Source organism: Lissotriton helveticus, chromosome 8 (genome assembly GCF_964261635.1).
Source record: "Lissotriton helveticus chromosome 8, aLisHel1.1, whole genome shotgun sequence".
NCBI classification, from domain to species: Eukaryota; Metazoa; Chordata; class Amphibia; order Caudata; family Salamandridae; genus Lissotriton; species Lissotriton helveticus.
In genome coordinates this window covers 1693343583-1693367899 of record NC_136069.1, presented here as the reverse complement: position 1 = coordinate 1693367899, position 24317 = coordinate 1693343583, and the positions used below count along the sequence as shown (strand labels likewise).

At 41.3% G+C, this 24317-nt stretch overlaps 1 protein-coding gene across 1 annotated transcript in view; it reads left to right on the top strand.

Annotated features, from left to right (window-relative positions):
- The window catches only part of LOC144774118 (extracellular calcium-sensing receptor-like), a 57886-nt gene extending 34145 nt beyond the window's left edge, over positions 1 to 23741 (top strand). Inside the window, exons 5-7 of the mRNA XM_078659143.1 lie at positions 6432 to 6552; positions 19292 to 20179; positions 23293 to 23741. Coding sequence (XP_078515269.1) covers positions 6432 to 6552; positions 19292 to 20179; positions 23293 to 23741 — 1458 coding nt within the window. The remainder of the gene's footprint in view (positions 1 to 6431; positions 6553 to 19291; positions 20180 to 23292) is intronic.
- Positions 23742 to 24317: the final 576 nt, after the last annotated feature.

Below are 24317 nucleotides of genomic sequence, written 5' to 3'. Positions count from 1 at the left end.
ATGAGCACTAGAGCGCTAACCGCTCTGCGTGCAAGCCGACCGGAAGTGCCTGCCAGCCCCTACGAAGAGTTGCAGGGAGGCGTCACAAGCAATCAGTGATGGCGTGTGGTGCAGGGGGGTATTTGATTTTTAAAACACACTTTGGAAAACACAATTTTAGCAAGTACAAATTGCAAATAGAAAATATAAGATGCACTTTAAAATCACAGCGCTCATTTTTCTTACTGCCCAGGTCAGTCGCCAAACGGGTCGGAGACACTGCCACTGTCTCCTTCCCGCAGCGCGCTGCAGCCCCTGCTCAGCCTAAATAGCCTCGAGGAAAATGAGCACTAGACCGCTAACCGCTCTGCGTGCAAGCCGACCGGAAGTTCCTGCCAGCCCCTACGAAGAGTTGCAGGGAGGCGTCACAAGCAATCAATGATGGCGTGTGGTGCAGGGGGGTATTTGATTTTTAAAACACACTTTGGAAAACACAATTTTAGCAAGTACAAATTGCAAACAGAAAATATAAGATGCACTTTAAAATCACAGCGCTAATTTTTCTTACTGCCCAGGTCAGTCGCCAAACGGGTCGGAGACACTGCCACTGTCTCCTTCCCGCAGCGCGCTGCAGCCCCTGCTCAGCCTAAATAGCCTCGAGGAAAATGAGCACTAGAGCGCTAACCGCTCTGCGTGCAAGCCGACCGGAAGTGCCTGCCAGCCCCTACGAAGAGTTGCAGGGAGGCGTCACAAGCAATCAGTGATGGCGTGTGGTGCAGGGGGGTATTTGATTTTTAAAACACACTTTGGAAAACACAATTTTAGCAAGTACAAATTGCAAACAGAAAATATAAGATGCACTTTAAAATCACAGCGCTAATTTTTCTTACTGCTCGGGTCAGTCGCCAAACGGGTCGGAGACACTGCCACTGTCTCCTTCCCGCAGCGCGCTGCAGCCCCTGCTCAGCCTAAATAGCCTCGAGGAAAATGAGCACTAGAGCGCTAACCGCTCTGCGTGCAAGCCGACCGGAAGTGCCTGCCAGCCCCTACGAAGAGTTGCAGGGAGGCGTCACAAGCAATCAGTGATGGCGTGTGGTGCAGGGGGGTAGTTCACCCAACCGACTGGCAGAAGTGGCAGCCTCCATGAATAAGACCTTAAAAGAAAGTAAGTTGAGGTCCACCACATCCAGAGGTTTGAAAGGAGGGTTTGCTAAGTCTTCAAAACCAAGGGAAGGTCATAAGAAGGAAAAGTAGCTTTTGCTGAAGAGAAAGAGATAGCAAAGCACTTCAATACCCTAAAAAGCAATTGAACTTCCCCATTGACCAGGTTATGCTTCACATGGAGGTCTTAATTGCATACAATTGTGACTTCAAGGTTGAGAGAGAAAAACTCTTATGAAACCCATCCAATAGAAACTGGAGAATAGAAAAGACAGAACAGTCCACCACACACTGGGGCAGAACACCAGTAATCAAACACTTTCAAGTGTTTGAAATAGGAAGCAACAGTAGAATATTGTCTTCAAATCTGAACAACATCAATAATTTCAGGGGGTAGACCTTGTTCCTCCAGACTCATCCTTTCAACCTCCAAACCAAGAAGAAAATACGATAAAGCCAGAAAGTGAGAAAGGAACCAGGGATAGCCCCTGGCAATGTGCTTCAGAAGCGGGAACAGACTGCGCCTGGGCCAGTAAGGAACCACCACAATTACTTGGCCCTACTCCCACTGAATCTTGCACAACACCCTCTGGATCACCGGAATTGGAGGGAAAGCAAAGAGAAGCTTCCGGGGCCAAACCAAGGTCAGTGCATGCACACCACAAGCTCCCTCCTCTAGGGACCTGGAGCAAAACTTCAGAAGAAGGGCACTGTGCTTGGAGCCAAACAGATCCAGAAAGGGGAAGCTAAACCTCCCGTGAATGTCCCTGCAGATGGTCCTTGTTAGCTGTAAATCCTGGGTCAGGGGGAAATTTCCTTCTCAAAGTGTCTGCTACCACGAAATCCAGACCCCATTGAATCAGAGTGCAGGCAACTCGTTCAGTGATCGACAACAGGTACTCCCCCAATAATTGATATACCCCTCCATCACTGTGTTGTCTGATCCTACCAACAACTGATAATGAAACAGGGAATAGCAGCATTGACAAATAGCTCAGAAAACTGCCCTTAATGCTTTCCTATTTGATGACCTCAGTTGTTCTGCCACAGACCATTTTGCTCGAGCTGAGGAAACCCTAATGCTGCTCCCCAGCCCAGAGTACTCACATCCTTTGTCACCACCACTTGCTGGTCTGGGCACATCACCATTCCCTTGCAAAGGTTGTCCTTGAACATCCACCACTGCCGATAAAGTATGACATCCAGGGGAATGTGTTCCAGTAAGTTCATATCCTTGATTGAAAGGGCCCACTGGGAATTCAGATGATACAGCAGTGTCCTCACATAAAGCCTTGCCCATGGGACTGTAAAAACAGTTGCCACCATAATACCCTGAATCTTTAACTATTGAAACAGAGGAGGCAGATTCGCTGCCCATGAGGGTCCCCAACAAACCCTGGCGTCGCAATATCCTGTCCAGTGGAGGAAACACCTTACCCAGCTCAGTCTTGAACTGTGCCCCAATGTACTGAAGATCCTGGGATGAGAGAAGATTACATTTTGGCAAATTCAGGAGGAATCCATGATGATTTAGTGTAGCTATGGTCAAAGACAAATGATGGTGATGGTCAAAAGGGGTGACACTTGGACTAACCAATCATCCAGTTAAGGGAATTGAAGCACCCTTGAGATGAAGTTGTGCCACCAGGAAGCCATCATCTTTGTGAAGACACTCAGATAGGATCTGAGTCCAAACAGGCGTAGCCTGAACTGCCAATGTTTTCCCCAAACACAGAACCGGAGGAATTTCAGTTGTCTATCTATTTCTAATATCTGTGTGCACCTACACTTAGGGTTTGTGCGCCAGGCAAGCAAAGTACCAGCCTTGTTATGTTCCGTATGCATCCTTGGCATATACTCTCTATAGTAAAACGTACACAATTTCTCTATATCTACAGCTGCCTGCTCCCTGGCTTCACAGTTCTTTCTCATGTTTATCATCCGGATGTATGACGTTACAACGCATACTTTTACCACGCATACCTTTACAATGCTGTTTTTACCACGCATACCATTACAACGCATAGCGCTTAGAGGTGCTGGATAGTGGTAAGTATAATTTTCTATTCCAACTCCAGTCCCCGTGGACACTAGGGAAGGTGTTGGATAGAAAATTAAACTTATTACTTACCCTAGAGCGCCCCCCAGCGCAATGCGTTGTAATGGTATGCGTGGTAATGCCTGCATTGTAATGGTAGTGCGTTGTAAAAATTTCGTTGTAAACGTTACATACCTTATCAACCTCTTACACAAGGGTAAGTCTAATCCCTACTGTCTCTGCTATACAGTACCCATGTATAATAACCTTAAATGCATCCCACTCTGTCAGAGGGGTCACAGTAATAGCCTCATTTTTCTTAAAATAATTTACCACTGCTGTTCCAATAACATCACAGAACACTGGATCTTCCAATGTCTCCATGCGGAGACACCAGTCTGGTATTCGTGTCAGTTCTCTATTCCACCCCACTGATAGTGGTCAGAGATTGTTCTGCATAAATACTCCACATTTCGGACTTCACTATGTACTGCAGAATGGCACAAAAATGTATCCAATTGCACATGCAGATCATGCAGCCCAGAAAAGAATGAATAATCCATATTTTCTGGGTTCATACACCTCCACGACTCCAATAACCTCCATCTTTGTTTCCAATTCTAAGTTGCCTAGCCACCTGATGGACTGATGAATCCCTCAGGGTTGGGTGCAATCTATGTCTGTCTGGATCAGCAAAACAATTAAAATCTCCTCCTGTGAAGATATTCTGTGTCACATATGGTGCCAATATCCATGACAATCCCTGAAGAAACCCATCCTAATCTGAGTTAGGAAAATAAACCCCCACTATATTGTAGTCTCGCCGAGCCAAGTACCCCAACACCATCACATACCTTCCTTCTGGATCATTTCATTCACCTGTTTTCTGAAAAGGCGCACCATGCCGAACCCATATCAAAACCTTCCTTTGCGAAAGTAGAGCAGCAGAGTGGCGGTCTTTTCAGAAGCATAGCAGTGTTTCTCTCAGGCAAATTATCCACTGGTCCTGGAGTGAACAGAAGATTTTATGTTTAAGTCCAATATTTATGCCCAGTTGTGCCTTTGAAATAGAAGACAAGCTTCTAGAGGTTTCCCATTGAAGTTCCCAGGAATACTGCCTCTCCTGTCCTGGCTCCAGACGAACTACAGGGGGTTTGGAGCCATTTGTGTGGGGGCAGGACACATCCTATTCAAGTGTGCGTAGGGCTGGGCCAAGCTACTCCCTCCCATCCTGCCAGTGAAGGCCCATTCAGGAGCACCTACGCTCTCTATTGTGTGTGGCTGTCTAGGAGGAATACACAAAGCTCAACTGTCAGCTACAGTCAGTCATGTGACCCTGGTAGAGGCTACTGGCCCTAAATAGCAATGGGGAGTTTGGCCCAGCTAGGAACAAGGGTAGGGTGGGGGCAGAAATGTGTACACATATAGGGAAACCCAACCCTTGTGGCGATTAAATGCTTATCTTGAATTAACGCTAGGATCAAACAATAATTTTCTAATGAAATTTTCTTTTGAAAAAGATTCAAAACCTTTTTTACAAGTCACAATACAAGGACACAGTGTAATCAAAGAACATTAATCTACTACAAAGTTTAAACCATATCAAATTCTTTACACACAACACTACAAATACCACATTTAACAAAACAATTTAAAGCAAAAACAACAAATGGCAAAAAACAAAGAGCACTTTATTTTGGGATGTGTAACAATTCTGCATACTACTGTGTCTTGCACACAAACATGTGTTGCTCCTACTACACCTTCAAGCTACCACATCCTTGGAGTATAGGGGAACATCAGGAGATTCCTAAAGGGTTCTGATGACGGGGTGTCTCTAATTATGGCGACACCCGCAGGGGGAAAGAAAATCAATTCAATACTCCTCAATGTTTGACGAATTGCCAATGTGTTTCGAGTCCCGGGCAATAAGTACAGGAGCTCTCATCAGGGCTTCTTAATTTTAAATGGATGGTGTTGTCTGTAACAAGCATACAAATATGCAAAAAGGGGTCATGATTCAGTCATTCTCAGGGCTCCCACCCCACTGAATATTCTGACAATATATAAAATGTAAATGATAGCTGATCTAGAGAGCTGGTAGACAATGCTTCCAGTCGATTTTCAGTTGGGAGATTAACGCAGCCGATGCTGTTGAAAACAGAGTCAACTCGCTCCATAGCATTTTTGTTATTATACCCCGCGTGTTTGTGAGGGCATTAATTGCCAAATAGCCTACCTTATTTATCTCTTATGTAAGCGAATAAATGTCATTTTTTTGAGGGGGTACACTGCATCAATGGACCTACAAAATAGACTATGTTTTACTCATATTGTTTTTTATTTTTGACGTATCTTTTGCTAGCGGGGCACGCACTCAATGCAGTGTTCAGCTTCCTTGTTAAGCGAGCCCTCCAAACATCTTTCTGGTACTACCGGAAAGGAATGAGAATAAACATGCAATTGATGTGTGTAGCCCCTTATTGGATGTGACTCCACAAGTTCCTGAGCCTTCAATATATGTCAGTAGTGTCTTCCAATAAATCTTCCGCCCCAAGAGTAACCAGCCTCTCCCCTTTGGCTATTCTCTGCCTTCACGTCATGGCTTAGAAGTTGATGATTTAGGGTTACAGTCCCAGGGGTGTTCTAGAGCTTCAAACTTAAACATTCAATAGTCTAAGAGGATCAATAGAATATCCTTTTATGTAAAACAATGGTTACAGTTTGAATCCTGGTGTCAGCAGGAGAGTCATTTAAATTCCAGGCCATATGATCCCTTATTTTAATCTTCTACGTCAGGGGCCAAAAGGACAGCAGTTCACTCTTTTGAGAGAATGCATAGTTCAGTAGGGGCATCAGTCCATGCACTTACTGAATCTCTCCCTACCTCATTCACCTCTCCTCTCCCTCTCTCCCGCTCTCTCTCTCCCCCTCTTTTCACCCATCAAAGAAGAAAAACATGCACTTTGACAAACAGGCCAGACCTAATAATTTGATCAATGCACCAACATCTGAAATCTCAATTCTAATTTCTAAATTCTGATTGTAGAGGTTTCATTGCTAGCAAGAGTATTCAATAATAGACATTACACAAAAGTACTTGAGATTTTTTTAAATAAACCTTTTGTGACATCATTGCTGAATGTTCCACTATGCATGTACTCCTTTTCTTGTATGACTTTCTCTGTTCCTCATCCTGCCATGTACCCATCGTGTGACGTATTTCAGTAGCACCAGTGTCTTTGTCCTGCAGATCCCACGCTCTGTCTGCAGGGAGGAGTGCCTTCCTGGGTACAGAAGAACTGGCATTGAAGGACAACCTGTCTGCTGCTTTGACTGTGTCCCCTGTGCTCAGGGGGAAATCTCTGTCACTGGTGAGTTTTGGAGGATGTAAATATTTCAACAAAACCATGCAAAGATGTATAAATGTCCTTGATGTATCAAATTTCTTGAGAAAATGAAAGATAAATTTGAAAAAGATACATCTCTGCAAGCAATTGTTCGTGCTAGTTACATGTGTAAGGGGTTGGTGCCTACAAAAGCAATAGGGTGGTGTAAAGGTTTTTATTCAATCAGAGAAAGTTGATCTGGTAGGACACGTCTTCTGTTGATGCATTCGCTACCAGAAGAGCAGGGGTCAATGTTGAATATGACAGATTTGGTGCTGAAAGAGAAGCAAGGGGAAACCTCATTCAATTGGAATGATAGAGCGCGCAGGGACCAACCAGCTCAGTTTACCATACTCACCTGGGCCCATAAAAACATTCACACTTTGAATTAGTAGTCCCACCTAACTAATTACTAATTTAATCACCCTTTCAGTGCTGTGGGTCCTTTTAGGACTTATACCTGTAAACCATGGCTTACCAATCCTTGTCACCTGTGCTATAAGTCCTAGGGATCAAAAAGGGAGTTGAGTTTAAATAGGCAGTATTTAAAACACATTTGCTTTTCCTGTAATAAACCACAGACTCGGGGAAAATTTTAAAACCTTTATCTATGAGAGATTTTCTGAGTCAAATTGATAAGCCAAAATCTCGTGACTATGAATTTTACAAGCACGAATATAACCAGTAGGACATAGAGTTTGTAAGAAATCACAGTAACACTTTTAGACATTGGTACCTGGGAAGGTTGAGAAAAGGAAATAGCACAAGGACATACCACATAGATTATATTTACCTAGATAGGTGCAATGACCAATCCTGGTCACAGTCTGGGACAAAAAATACCAGGGCCAGGCTCCTGACTATTCAAGTGCCCACGGGACAAGACAGGTGCAGAACAGGACAGGTGACCTCAGCTAAGTGCAACACCAGCGTCACACCCCTCTCTCTAGCATAAGCCAATTAGTACCCTGACTTGGTATTCAATGCTTCTGACAGAGTGCTCTGCCAGCACCTCTTCTTTCGATTGCCTATTGAGTGTGCTGGGTCAGTGACAGGTCAGCTATATGGAAAAGTCAGACACATTACTCTATCTAAACCTACCTTATATATACCATTTCAAGGGCAATGTACCACCCCTAAATGTTTCAAATCTATGTGTTTCCTTTCAGTAATTGGTTGGAAAGACGAGGAGAGGTCATCACTCCATACTGAGATGAGATCATCTAAATTGACTTGAATTGATCAAGTTCATACCCACAATTTACTTTCTCACGTTTTTATTCCGCCCACTAATATTGGCATACATATGATATGCATTGTATTTGTTTGAGTCTTCTTGCTTCCTCTTTAGAGGTCAGTAGAGCAGGTACCCGGGAACATCGTGGGTAAGAAGGGTGTTGGCAGCCATTCAATGCCAATGACTGCATGATTTGCAGGCGCGGCTTATTCAATATGGAGTTTTTGTTTCATATAAGGCCTGTAATACGAGCCAGTAACAAAGTCAAAGAAAGACACATTAGAATACAAAAATAAATTAATGCGCTGTATAGCACTTATCTCTACTCTAACCCCATTACTGTATTTTAACTTTTGTATTTATGATTAAGCAAGACGAACAAGCTTAGTATAAGCAGGAGCATAAGCATTAGCATGTGAGATTTGAAGCAGCCATTTCTGGCACTAGTGCCCAGAAGCAAAGATTTGCCACCAAGCAGAAAAGACGTCACACCACGTGAGTGTGGCAGACACATGCGCAGTGAAATTCCCGCATTGCAGCGGCCATTTTAATGCATTAGAGTTACTGTTAGTAAAAGCACATATGCGAGCGTCCCTTAGATACTAGAAATGTCGTGAACTGCAATTATTAGTTAACAAAACATATTGGTTAATATATTACAGGGTATTTCGAGAGGGTTGAGTACAAGCAAGTTTCTGGACGTATGAAACCATGCTCCATCAGGGATATGAGCAACAAGACCTTGATTTGTGTTTAAAAGGCAGCCGCCATTGATAGGGATGAGAAGGGATTTTGTCAGATTCAGGGACCTTGGAAGACTTTGGGCAGCATGTCTAGCACCCCCAAAATGAATTTTTGCACCATACTGATGAAAGAATTAATCCAGAAACACGTGTCCATAGTTACACAGCATAGGCTGCACCAACACGGGTGAGCAAATAAAGACACCAACTGAAGCAAGTGTTATCATGAACTGCATTCACCTTGAAGCATTGGGGCAAAATGAGTGCTGGGATGTGAGGCACTGTGCGCCCAACCTACTTCTGTTTGAAAAGGCTCCCTTGAGCTACTGTTATAAAATAATGGGGTGACCCATACTAGTCCCAGGACCTGGGTAATGCTCGTTATAGAAAACAAGTCCTGGACTAATTGCCTTAGGAAGGTACTCATTAAGTCAAAATCTATGAACATGATACACATAGAACTCAAGTTACATCATAAGTGTACCCCAGTTGTTTTTCAATTCAATTAAGTATATTCTCAAAAAGACACACAAGCACCATAAATAGCTTCAATTGTGACTGTTCAATCTCACAGTTATTATAACAGAACACTGTAGGGAACATTTCAAAACAGAAAAGAGGGTTGCTCCAGGGGGGGGGTTTGTGGAAAAAGGATTGTGCTCGTGAGAATAGAACAGATGTATAGGGAGGGAAATCAGAGAGTAGTTAAAACAATCAATTACACATAGTCATGTCCTTAGTAAACGGGTTGTGGTTTACAGTAGCACTAGTTTTACAATGGGGCCTGTATATCATGGATTCTAAAGTACTTTTCTGGTTCTTGATGTTGTACGGAGTATAGTCTTCTGTACAGAGGTAGGGATGGGGTGAAATAGGATACAGGCCCAATAGGGGGAAGTGTTGACGTTTCGGCCCTGGAGCATAGAGGCTGGTTTGTATACTCTGCAGGTGGGTATTCCTCAGGACGGGGGAGAGGGAACAACCTGTGTCAAGGCGAAGTCAGGGTTACAGCCCCTCAGGTGGTGATCCGCGTAGTTGTAGTGGTGATTTAGAATAGGTATTGAATACAATGTGTAGTTTTCAGGACAGCAGTGTCGATTGAATCCTAACACTGGTGGATTAAGGCATCTTAGTAAGCCTCAATAGGGCAGTCCCGGTGATCAGCACTGTACTCCTCCAGTCTAAACACTAGATACTGAGCTGATGAACTTGTGTTGATGCACCTGTGCCCAGTGAGTGGTACAGAGACCGACTTTGGGCAGCATTTCCGGCACTCCAAACTGACTTGTTGCTCTATGCGGATGAAGGAATGAGTCCAGAAACACAAGTCTAGAGTTACACAGCAGAGCCCCTCTAACAAGGGTGAAAAATAAATACAAAGAGGCAAACTGAGTGCTGGGATGTGAGGCAGTGTACTCCAACGCACCTGCCGCTCTACTAATAGTTTACATAAATTGCATATTTCAGTGTTTTTGCAGACCATCTTGATTTTTTCCTCGATGATTGATCCAAAATGTGCGACCTTCAAGCCATTTAAAAATTAAGATAAACCAATTCGCAAAGTACAAATCTTTACTTAGTAGGAGTCCCTTTCAATAGATCTGGTAGTTGGCACCACCTATTAGCCATTCAGGGACAGCTGTGATAAATTTTTCTTCCAAACTAGGCTCCACACTTCTTAAGGTCAAGCTTGATATTTACCTTATAAAATGTCTTTCCATTGCAAGGATTCAGGTGAGGATCTGGGGTTATTGAGACGAGGCAAATGTTCAAATGGAGTAGAACGGATATTGTAGGTTCCTGCTTCCTCACCTCCTAGTTCAGCTATTTTAATTTGTCTTGAAGAGCTTGGTGTGCAGTATACTAACAATACTATCACACTCTGCCCATAAATGCTGTGGACCTTAACTTGGGACAAACTTAAAACCCAGCTGAATAGATTATTAATTTTGGAATGTTCCTCTCTAGAATGTGCCCTGGAGGTCCTGTGGTCACAATGTATTAAATTAATGAGTGTTGAACCTGGGGAACCTGGCCTTTTTTAAAAAGGCCAGTCATAAAAAAAGAAAAGTGTTGGGTTCAATCTTAATTCCTTGGTCTTCGATGGGCAAATAGGAAGGAACTTGAACTTCTGAAACAATCAGTCTCATTGTATGTTCTTTTAAAAACTGTTCCTAATATTAAGCCCTGCCTCTATAGGGTGAAGTACACCTATCCCAGGTAAGTACTGGGACATTTTAGGCTGGGACATAGGCCCCTTTTTATAAGTTTCCCTTGGGGTTGAGATTTTCCCACCCGGTGCAGGTGATGTTGTTTCTGTAGTACACTGCAGTTGGGCTAGGTTCATACATTTTGGGCCTCAATGAAAGGAATTAACGCAGAGTATGCCGCAAGCCATTTGGCTGCACCACACTGCGCTAATTCTGAAGCACAGGGATGCATCATAAGCACAACAATATAATGGATTCCTTTGCTCTCCACTGCACTGGCGCACAATTTGCTGCCATGCGCTGATGCATGCACCCTTGCAATATAGGGCAAGGGTGCCTGCGTTGAGGGGAATGGATGTTTATGTGCAGGAGGATGTCCCTTCCTGCACATAAACAATCTGAAATGGTGTTTTGAAAGTTCTATGTGTGTTTTTATTGCAGCACACATTGAAGTAGAAAACGTTATTTTTTATGACTGTTTATGTTGAGGAAGGGACACTTTCCTGCACATAAACAATCACACGCAGTGATTTCCTTGTTTAATGTGTGCTGCAGAATGCTGCACGCATAGAAAGAGGAAAAAAACGAAGAGAAATGAAAACATTTCTCCTTGTTGTGCCCTGGGGAGGCGTAGCATTCTGATGCATTTCCAGGTTTATGATGTCTTAGAAATCTGGAAATGTTGCAGGAGCAACGGGTGTTGCATGAGAACACCCACAGCATCACCCATGGCACGCCCCTTTCATGCAAAGTGTTGCTTGTAAAGGGGCCATATTTACAATGACACGAAAATATGGGGCAGCAGGTGGCACTGCCAGTGATCACAAAAAGTGGCACATCAGCGGCGCAAGGGGCTTGCAAATAAGCCCCTCTATCCTCATCATCCGGAAACACTATTTGCAACCAATTCTTAAACCTCTGCATTTACTCGGTTAACCAGCCCTTCTTCATATTCACATATCATCAAATGAAGTTACCTGTTCAGCCTTCTCAAATGATCTTAGTGATATTATTAGATTAAGAAAGAAATTAGCTGTATCTGTGTATTTTCTGTATGTTTTTGCTATTTTATTTTTTCATGCCACTGGTGCTTCTATATTTTTTACCACCATGGTTTCAATTAACTGAATGAAGATAATTAACGGGAAGAGATGAACTGTTACAGTTATTCATTTGTAGTAGAATGAGTGTTGGTGCCCAAAGCTCTGCTCAGAAGCCAGCGTCCGGTGCTGCCAAATATTGGCACTCAGCCTCATGACTCTTTAATCCACCGCCAGACAATCATTGCCTCTTTAATTCACTCTTGCGGGTTCCAGCTGTCACCCTCTGAGGCTTTTTTCAGTTTTTCTTTTCCTCATTCTTTCCCCTCAGTGTGTTTTTCTCTCTCTGGCTCTGGGGAAATGTCTGCTCAGGAACAATAAGTGCTGGTCCCCCAAAATGAGTGCTGGTGGTCTCCACTGACAACAATCTGCTCAAATTAATCACTGATCATGTTATATTAGTTCATTACAATTCAGTAATATATCACTTCTGCGGGGTCTGCACTTTCCAGCTCTAAAAAATCCATCAGTGGCCTGACAAGGGCCAGTTTCATGTCCTTTAATAATATCAGTGGTTAACATTTAGATGACATATCACACTAAAATTTGCAAGACCAATAGTTCTAACTTTTCTAGAAGTAAATATACATGAAAACTGTAACTGAGAGCATTAATCCATAATAAGTGAGTGAGGGCGTGTATTTGTTTTTGAAAAGGTGAATGGTGGGAGTGGGAATTGAAAGACTGAATGGGAGCGTGAGTGGATCGATAGAATTAGACATGTTACAGAAAATCTAATAGGCTGAGACTCCTGGAAGGAATATGAGTAGTGCGAGTGGTAATAAAGAATTTGTTAAGGTGAAGGTTTGAAATAATGGGCCCAATTCACAAAGGTAAACTGAGATGAAAGTCTAACTGTATGACTTTCGGTATTCACAAAGGGCATTTACGAGTAGTAGACTTTGACTTTTGTCTTAGTTTAGCTTAAGTTTTGGTCTTAAGTTTAACTGAGACCAAAATTGAGGCAAAAGTCTAACTTTGATACTCGTAAATGCCCTTTTTGAATATCGAAATGCGTAAAGTTAATTATTCGTCTAAGTTTATTTTTGTGTGTAATATGTGTGATATGATGACTGGTGTGAGTGGTAATAAAGATGTGACTATTCAAAGCACTGTGGAGGAACCTGATACTACTAGACTTACCCATGGCTTTTAACAGGTCCACGCATGAAATCATCAGAGCCCTATCTGCTGCACGTCTTAATCCTCCAGCTCTTGTTCACCTCCAACGTAGATTCAATCATTTCTGACTGACAAATCCCAAGTAATTCAGAAGGGCCTTTCACCTCAAAAGTCAGACCTGTCCTTGAGGAGTTTCTCAAGGGTCATCATTATTGCCACTTTTATTTAATTTTATCTCCTTTCACTGGCCTGCCTGCTTTAAGTTATACTTGAACAAAGTTTATGACTTGATTACTCCGAGGTAGTTACAATACAGGGGTATAACCCAGATATTCCACCGGGACCAGCGTGATTGACAGTACAGAAGAAAATTGGTCCCAGTGGGCCAATTTAATACAACACAAATATTTATGGACCAGCATCCATTGAATTACTTATGCTATGAACTTCTGCTCAATATTGTTTATTCATATTGATCATCAATCTGAATGTTCAAAATCCAGCAAACATCTGGAACATATGTATACAACAGTGCCCCAAATGTGTAGAGGGGAGAAGGGGAAGACTTGCGTGGGAAATGAGGGTTAAATGGGAGAGGAGAGGGAGTGACAATACATACACCAACAATATTATTTACAAAGAAAAGGTTTGTCCAACATGACCATATATGAACAAATTAGCACCCATTATGTCGTTAAATAGGTACAGTGAAAAAGCACTGTTGACCACACTGCCGTACAAACAACAAAATGTTGACGCTTTTGGTGTCACAAATCATCCTCTGAGGGAAATCGCTTTCTCGTGTTTTTGCCGTCAGCAATGTCTCTCTGGTATTGCACGATACTCTTTTGGGGGCCCATTGATTACTTGGAGTCATCTGAGTTTAAAGCCTTATAAATCTAAAACCATGCTCACCTGCTCCTCTTTTATTCCATAACCAGGAACCGACATCGGAAATTAATTCATCACTTTTTATCCATTTCGATCCCATACCTAGCAATAGAAAGGATATGTGACAGAAACTGAGAATTAGATAGTATGAGTTTCATCAGGTGCGGAGCTTTCTCATGAGAAGGATGGAGAGGACCTTTAAAAGATTAAGGGCCAGATGTATGACCTGCAAAATAGCGCATCGCAAATTGGGAGTCATTTGCGACTTGCAATTTGCACTGTGCTATTTTGCATGTACATCAGTGTGTTTTACACTGCTTGCGATTCCCAATGGGGTCGCAAATTGTGCGGCTCCTGAATGTTAATGAGCCTCTCGCAATTAGCGAGTCCATTGAGAATGGCTGGCCCACCCAGGGATGGTGGCCTGCTGGGCTTGGCAGACCACCATGTCTGAGACTGCTTTTTTATTAAAGCAGTTCTTTTTTTAATGCATCCCATTTTTTTTAAAGGGAAACGGGATGCACTTAAAAAAGAAAACTGAACTTTTCAGTTTCATTTTTTTAAGGGCAGACAGTGGTCTCTGGGACCACTGCCTGCTCTTAAAAATATTTTCCAACATACTCACAAAGGGGACTCGATCCCCTTTGTGAGTGGTTTACCACCTACTTGAAGTAGGTGGTAAACTGTGAGTGTTTTGCACCCACAAATGTGGTCGCAAAACACTAGTACATAGCATGTTGACCCACTATTAGGAAGGGATGCCCCTTCCTAATAGCGAGAGTCGCAAATGTACATGCTATTACTCTTTTTTGAGGCCGCAAACGGGAGATTCTCCCGTTTGCAGCTGCAAAAAAGGGACATACATCTTGCCCATAGTTAACAATCATTTTGCAGAGTCCAAACTAGTCATCTGAGAGTCCTTGCTTACAAGTGGCAATATGCAAAGAAGCCAAAATACGTCAGAAGTGCAAGTCCAGTTCAGGCTTAAGTGTAACAAGGGCAAAACAAAATGGCTGAGTTCAAACAACATGGCATTTTAATTAAATGTAAATTAATTTGACATGCATCTTGAAAGGTGGTTAAATAAGTTTGCAGGTGGTAGATTTAAAAAAACAAGCAGTGCAGCAAAATAGTTCAGCAAACTTTGGCAGTGCAGAGTAGTAGTGTGTTAGACCTGCCAGCATTAGGGTGGTCTTTCCCCAGACTTTTTGCCTTCAGCCTCCTATTTTTCTGAATTTCTTTATGCTGGCCTTAGGACTATCTGCACTTCACCAGTGCTAACCAGGTTTAAAGTTCTTGTGCTCACTTCTAAAAACATCATAAAATTGTCTTACACCTGATTGGCATGTTTAATTTACTTAAGTTCTAAGTCCCTATTAGAGTGACATACCACATACCTAGGGCATATGAGTGCTACTAGAGAACATGCAGCACGTATTGTCATACCCACTTAAGTAGCCGCTTTAAAACAAGTCCCAAGTCTGGCATTGCAGCCTGAATGCAGTTTAAAACTGTCAATTTGACTTGACTAAAATAACCCCCTTGGAAAACTTTAAACCTACCTTTTATTACACATAAGTCACCCGTAACATAGGCCATAGGCAACCCATAGGGGAGAGTATATTTCAATTGAAAGTTTGGACATGTACTTTTGAGTAAAGTTAACGAAAAAAAACACAAATGTGAGGCTTACTTCTCCAATAGGATGACATTAGGCTAAATTTTTACAGTTAATAAGCGGTAACGTTTGATCGGGTACAGGTAGGAACCTCATATTTGGTGTCCGAGAAATCGTAATTTAAATTCTCTTTAATGGTAAAGTTATATTTTAAGTTTAACAATTTTGGCTTCCACAAAAGTAAACTTAGATCAAATGTCTAAGTTTATGACTTTCGGTACTTACAACAGTAAACTTAGGTCAAAGTCTAAGTTTACACCTTTCGGTATTCACAAAGGTAAGTTACAAGTAGTATCTTTACATCTGCAGTCGGGCGGAATCTCCACCCTAAGTGCAGAGATCTCACTCTGTACCTGGATTGTACTCTCCAAGTGATCAGTTCTTTTTGTATTCTGTTCTATACAATAGGAGAGGTCAAAATATGTTTTATGCCCTGGTGATGGCTCTTTACATTTTAAAATAAGGAACCAAAACATCAATGAATCAGACTGAAATCATCCTTCTAAATTACTAAACTGCTCTGTAATTATTATAATTCACAAAATAGTGTATCATGATAAATTGATCAGTGTATTTAATGAAAGATTTGAAAGTGATCCAGCGCCCCTAAGGGAAAACTGTCTCACCAACGCTACCCAACTCCACAATACTCACCATTAATCATAAATCACTCACAAGGCCCATATGCCAACGAGACAAATTTTGGGCGACTGAATCATGTGACCTAATTAAACAGAACTATTCACAAACTATTTACAATTTTATATACATCTGCAGTTTATCATTTCCTACCATGGTTTTAATCATATTTCATTTTAATTAAGTCACTTAGGTAAATGGATCAGCTGATGGTAACTAGACCATGAATAAACAAGACCAGCTTGTCGTTTCAAAATCAAATTTTATTAACTTAATTATTCAGGAAATAGCATTTTATTAAGAATCTTTATTTTATTAGCAAAAATGCAAGCAGCTTTATTACGGAGAAAACATATTAGACCGACACTTTAAAGGCAAATCAATTAGCATGAATTAGAAATTAACTGTTTCCATTCCCTAAATTCTATTTCCCTGTCTAAAACTCGCTCCACCTTAAAGGAAAATCATTAAAGTCTGCTATCCTTACGTGCGCCAAAGAGTCCAACAGCACGTCATGCCCTTCAGGAATCGGAAAGCGAGAAGCGCACTCCTGCCCATGGGGCCAGGTTTTATACCTTTCAAACTAGCTAATCTTCTCTAAAATGAACACATTTCTTTGCCATCCAGTGTCCGCATTGGCTAACTTAAGTCAGCACCTGTGGTGTCATCACCATTCTCCAAGCCTACATCGGGCTTCCTTAAAATGTTACTTTCATTTGAGCTACAGTACACGACTTCCTTGGCTTGGCAAGCTTTGCCGCTTCCTGTGCTTGAATCTTTCTCTCCAAGAGCACGTTTAGCACAGTTTATTTGAATTTGCAAAAACTTGTCAACGTGGTAAAAGTTTTCACTTCCATGCAGGGCTCTTTCTGGACAGGACTCGAAAACGCCATCTTTTCAATGTGCCTTTTAGGCCTCACTCAAAAACTATTATTTAAACAACCACAAGACATCAATTAATTAGAGAATTGAGACCCATTCTGTTACCCACCCCCTTTGCTAATTATTAACCCATTAATTTATGTTACTTAGCTGTGCACACAAAGCTGCATTTCATATCTACCTTCTTCTTTTAGGCCGCAGGATTCTCCACGAGCTTATGCCACATAAAGACGTAAAGACATAACATAAGCACACATAATACGCACATGCCATTAATTAAACAACCGCATTTAATACTGACAAAGACAATAGACAAAGTTAGTTTATTATTTTATACACACTTGCTTTTGCAACAAAGAGCACATGCATTAGTCCCTCGTGTTTCTTGTGTATATGCATTTTAAAACTAAGTTGGTTAATACTTTTCCTCACAAACTAGTTAATACGGTTACTGTTTTATGGAAGTTTAACTTTGCGAGTTAGAACAAAATATCATTCTGAACCTCGCTCCATCAACTCCCTCATCTGGTGATTTCAAAATCACCCAACTACACCCACAATTTTAGCAAAAATGTTATAAACCCTTGAACATGTTTTGGACAATCACCCTATTAGTGTTTCTAAACTTTCGATTCAGCTGTTTGTTTGTAACTCTCATATTGTGACCTACAAAACTCTTCTAATTCTATTTCTTTTTCTTGTTCTTTTCTAAGTTGTAAATAATTTTCTTCTCCCTTAGATACTTCTTTCTTTTGTATAACATGCAACTAATTTTTAGCAGAAATATCACAAAAACTATAACTAATAAAGGACACAATATTTTGCCTAAAATTGAACTACCAATCTCTTGAAACCAGTTTTTGATTGCTGCAAATCTTTTGCTCAAACGTTCTGAAAAATCTTCATCTTCTAAAGGTACAATTTCTGTATGTAATTCTGTAATGTTTTTGATATACATCTCAATATTTTGACTCTTGTCTGGAATATATTCACAGCAATGCTGTACATGTAATATTCCACAAACTCCTCCTTCTTTAGCTAAAAGAATGTCAAGAACAAGACGGTTCTGCATAACCATCGATCTCATGGCAATAAGTTCAGTATCAACTGATTGAAATCCACTAGCAGCAGTATCAGTAGACAATCTGTCAACAATCGTAGACATTTTTCTGATTTTAACTGCATTCAGGGTTATACCCACCAAAGGTATTACTGCACCAAAAATATCTCCCAAAATTTCTGAAAAACTTTCCCTTTTGAATCTACTCAGATGATTGCTAATTTCAAATGAACCCTTTACATTTCTATCTACATGAAAAATCTTTGGGAAAACTAAACCAACATAACAGGTCCCATACCAGTGGTCTGGGAGATTGTAGTAGGCCTTGTTTCCGCACACAAAATAATTTTCAGGAAAAATTGGATCTTTACCACCTTTAAATCCCCAACCACCTAAGATTTGATAAGTGTCTTCACATTGACTAGCACCTACAAAATAATTATCAAATAGAGTATTATCTCTCCGAATACAAAGCTTTCCACTAACAGGTTTATCTATGTGAATAGCAACATTTTCAGTTCTACCATTTAGCTTCTCATCTTCAATCTGCCAAAACTTAGATTTGGTTTGTTTCAGCATTTCGTTTCGTTTATAAATTGCCCTTCTCTCTTCAACCAAGTTTAAGAAAGATTTCTCTTCAGTTCTCAATTAACAAGTTAAATTATTTCTAAAAGCATACTCATAAGTAAGTTCATTAGTTACAATGAAAAATTCCCTCATCTGTTTAGCATGTTTATGTTTATTCAAGCTTTTGTCAACTTTTAAGTTTGCAAAAATGTCATCATAGTTAGAATAATAGTACTCCAAACGACCTGTCTGATAAAATAAACTAGCTATAACACTACAAGTGATGCCATAAGTAAGGGGAAGCATATTATAGGTAACCCCCTCAGAAACAGAAGCGGGTAGTTTCACACAAATATAACGATCTTTGACATCCATAACTGTAACATATTCAGATAAAAGTCTTGAAAAAGTATTACTAGAAAAATCACCAACAGATCTACCTTGATGGATCTCTGGTTTGTGCTCAATAACTCTGTTAGACTTGTAATTATGTACTGCTGAATGTATTATTAATGACTCCCTTGCAACTACAATGTGGTCTACTCCATAGACAGAGACTGTCTTCAAATATAACATTGTTTCATTATTTCTTCAGGCAGAGATGAATGTATGAAATGTCCGGACGACAAATGGTCCAATGAAAATCATGATCACTGCATCCAAAAAGTGACTGAATTCCTCTCGTTTGAAGAGCCCCTGGGACTCACCCTCACCATATTTGCCGTCTTTTTAACATTGATCACTTCTCTGGTCCTTGGAGTCTTCATTAAATACAGAGACACTCCCATCGTCAAAGCCAACAACCGTGGTCTCAGTTACCTTCTTCTTGCCTCCCTCATGCTCTGCTTCCTCTGCTCAATCATATTTGTCTGTCGTCCTCAAAAGCTCACCTGCATGCTCCGACAGACAGTCTTTGGGGTGATATTTTCTGTCAGTGTTGCCTCTGTTTTGGCTAAAACTATTGTAGTTGTCATTGTCTTCAAGGCAACAAATCCCAGCAGCTCTGCGAGGAAGTGGTTGGGATCAAAGACACCAACGTGCATAGTCTTCGTCTCTTCTTTGATTCAAATTGTTATTTGTGTTGTTTGGCTGGTGAAATCACCTCCTTTTGCAGAGCTAAACATGGTGTCTTATAAGGAAAAATTAATTGTTCAATGTAATGAAGGGGGTGCCATCTTCTTCTACTGCATGCTGGGATACATGGGTCTCCTGGCCACAGTCAGCTTTGTAGTTGCCTTTGTCTCAAGGAATCTGCCTGGAAGCTTCAATGAGGCCAAGCTCATTACCTTCAGTATGCTGGTGTTTGTCAGTGTGTGGCTCTCTTTCCTCCCAGCATACCTGAGCACACGGGGGAAGTATATGGTGGCCGTAGAGGTGTTTGCAATCCTGTGCTCCAGTGCTGGACTGCTCGGGTGTATATTCTTTCCAAAATGCTATATTATTTTGAGGAGGCCTGAAATAAACACTAGACACAATCTTATTGGTAAAAAAAAAACATTTGTTTCTCTCAAAAGTAAATAGAACTACAGTTACCCCAAAATAATGTAAAGGAATAAACAGGGCGATTAAACAGGTGCATGTGCCCACACAGTTTTATCCAGTCTGGTTCTAAATTCAAGAAATGGGAAATAACTTATACCAATCAATCAATCAGGCGTTTGTTAAGTGCGACTACTCACCCATAAGAGTCTCAAGGCGCTGGGAGTGGGGGAGGGGTGCAGGCTTCAATACCAAATGCATAATATCATATCTTGGACCATGACAGGAAGAATGAGATCAATAATGTTTGAAGTTCACTTGGGTAACAAACACATTCGAGACACAGGCGACAAAGGAGAAATCTTATTACGGCAATAGCAGGTGAGCCTGCACTGACCCTTTCTGCCAAGAACCTGAAGGGTACCTATATCCATCCTCCTCAGTCTCAGAACCTGTAGGGTGCTATATCCATCTTCCTCAGCCTGATGGGCACCAGTGAGCAGTGAGCCTTCACACCCCTGTTAGGACCATCTTATTTACTGGAGGAAATGGTCCTTACTGTGGAGCCATATGAACCTTCCTGCTAGCTCATATTTGCTAAATAAATTCACTTTTTTTAAGTCAAAGTGAGACCCTACCCTTAAAAGATCAGTTCACAATTGCCCTGGTACTGTCACTAGGGCTTTAAGTGAGATGAAAAGCATTTGGAGAGGTTTCAAAAAGAGGAATGGCCTATGTATTCAGGGAGTCGCTTAAACAAGTAAACTAAACCACCCAACAGGCATGTTGGTTCCTCTGAGCTTTTAGTGATTGCATCCACATATATAACCCATCTGACTTTCACCTACAACCATCCAGAACTAATGATTTTGTCTGTGGGTGTTAACTATTTAAGATCAATGAGTAACAATAATGATTTTGTTGTAAATAATTTTGAGAGTGTTTCAATTCTGGAATTGCGAGATTGTGAAATAGATATTACTGGTCTTGTGAAAGAAGTAGTGATGTTTAGAGTGTGTAAATCAATCCAGGTATATTCATCACTTTGTTAGACATATATACCATTTTCCTCTCTCATCTTGTCCATCTGCATATATTACACCCCATCTCTTTCCTGTTCTGCACCCTTTTTTCACTCTCTCCTGAATGCACTTCCTCACATTTCCTTCACTTCACCACCCCCAAACACACAACACACCCACTCACCTATAAGTACTGAATTTTCTTTTACCGTTGCCGTGTCAGTATTTTGATAACTGTGTACCTCCTTCGCACACATTGGCACTGTCTCACAATTGCATATAGAATATGCAACCTGCCCTGCACACTCAGCAAGAAGACCAAAGACTGGATGACTATGTATTCTGAACACCTTTCTGACCCACTGACCGGCACTGCGGAGACCTAGCACTGCATTAAACCTCAAATCCAGAGCTCTCAATCGTTGCATGTTATAATCAGCTGGAAATGACATTAAAGTAGAGAGTCTTTTGATGCAAAAAAAACAAAGAAAACAGCAACATAATATCCTGGAGAAAGTTAATATTATTAGGGAATGCAAGGTTAAGGAAAATTTTAAACAAAAGCAAAACTAAATCAATGAAAATGTTTAGCATAATGTGTTTTGCATTCATTCTTTAGAAATTGATCAGTGTTATTTGCCGGTAAAGTTAAGGACATGAACGCAGAGGCACATAGGGAGCTGTTTCATTGCCTGTTGTTAAATACTATGAGGTCTTAGACTTGGAGGGACCCGGCCCACCTAAAGTCCTGACTACCACTGACTGCAGTGGTGGGCCCTGGTCTCCGAGTGCTCCTGACTTTGAAAAATACCATCAATGATTGGGGGATCCTGAGATATTTATTCGCTGTGAACATCAGAAGCCCACCTTCCAGCAGCACAGACTCCACTGAGGAGGGTCTGAAGGGGGTGGGATTGGGGACGGTAGACAGGGGAAGAAGACTTGGAACAATAGGGCAAGTTTGTAGGTCCTGAACTACATTCCAGTACTGTTCCTTTATCAATTCGTGAAATCGAGTATTAAACCCAAAGTCGTCTGTTCCACCGCTCTGAAGGAGTCCTGCCTGTAACTCAGCACACATGTTTCTCAGTTATACTTTAGGCTCAAGGTTACACTGGCATCATCTGACTGCTCATTTTTGTGTCCTCCTCTGCAGACCGTGCTGCCTCATGTCTGAATTATACATGTGAAAGCTCAGCGCATCAGGCGTTATTTCAAAGTTCACTTTAGGACATAGCAAACTAAAATATAGCTGATTCAAATGATTCTTGTATTCATGTTCTTTCATTCAAACATGCTATGCTCTCCCTCAATATGGCATGGGGAAGGGGCTGCACAAAGTGAAGATGCCATTCAGAGACACAACTGAACAACATAGATATGCATCTTGCCGGAAGTGCCAAAATCAAGTGAAGATCTCGCTGAGAAAAGAGAAAAAGCCATCAAACCATACCGTAGTACACATAATAAAAATCAATGCTTGAGAGGGCTCACTTGTGAGATCAAAAGGAACACACACATTTGCACAGACCTCCACTATGCATTACATACAATGCCAAACATCAACCAATATCAGGCAATGAATCACTGAGTAGAAAAATGGGCAACCACTATGGCATGGGACTGCATTTATTACTATGCACTCAGTAACTGCATCTTATGCTAGGCACACAGTAATTACATCCTATTCTAGGCACACAATAACTCCGTCTTATGCTAGACAAACAGTGAATGCATCTTGTACTAGGCACACAGTAACTGCACATTATGATAGGCAAAAGTAACTGTACCTTGTACTAAGCACATAGTAACTCCATCCTGTACCAGACACACACTAACTTCATCCTAAGCTAGGCACACAGTAACTGCCCCTTCCACTAGGCACACAGTACCCGTATTCTATTCTCACCATACAGTAAACTTAACTTAAACTCGGAACAATGTAACCATTTGATACCTAGCAAACAGTAACTGTATAATATACTCGGCACACATTAACTGCATCCTATGCTAGGCAAACGGTAACTGCATTTTATGCTAGTCACACAGTGAATGCATCTTGTACTAGGTACACAGTAACTGCACCTTATGATAGGATATCATATGTACGTGGATGACACGCAGCTGTATATCAAGGTGACATTGACAGAACACATAAAAACTATGAACCAAGCCCTTACGAGAATCCGCCAATGGCTAACCTTGAACCACCTGAAGCTAAACCCGCAGAAAACTGAATTCTTACTGATTACACCTCAGAAAAGTACATTCAAGTTAGCAGAATGGTCCAATATTATCACTGCTTTAAATTGTACCCCAAAGATAGTCTACTCCACTAAATATTTGGGAATTACTCTTGACAAAAATCTGAACATGATTGCACATATCAACACAATGGCAAAGAACACAAGCTACCTGCCCAAACTAAAACCATTCCTAAATAAAACAGATCTTAAAACAGCAGTCCAGGCACTGGTCATTTCCAGGATAGAATATGGGTGCACTACACTGGCAGGTCTTCCCAAGGTCACAACAGCCCCTTAGAAGGCATGTCTTAATGCAGTCACAAGACTGATATCGGGATCCCAAAAATTAGACCATATCTCCCCACACTTGAAAATGATCAACTGGCTACCCTTCAAAGCAAGAATTCACTTCAAGTTAACCTGCATCACGCATAATGCATTGTACCATAAAACGCCAGTTTACCTTGCCCAGAAAATTACGCAGTCAGGAGGAAACCGAAGCACCAGGAGCAAAGATGATCTACTTCTGAAACCAGTTCATTTTTGTAAGGAAAATAACTTATGACCGAGCGTTCTTTGGGGCAGCACCACGAATTTGGAACGCACTCCCCCCTAGCATTAGAATTCCATCCATCACAGCATTAGAAAAAGAAGCAAACTCATTCTATGTGAGAACATTTCTACAATAGGACCTTGCAGCAGTACCTATGGATACAATCTTTCCATGTTTGCTTCCAGTCATCCGCCAGCCTCTCACTTCCCACACATGAGCGGGTATATATGTAGCACATGTGGTGGTGGGATTTAATGCGCTTTGATACTAACTCAATTGTTGATCGGTATCTATGTTTATATGCTTCCCTGAAGTGTACTG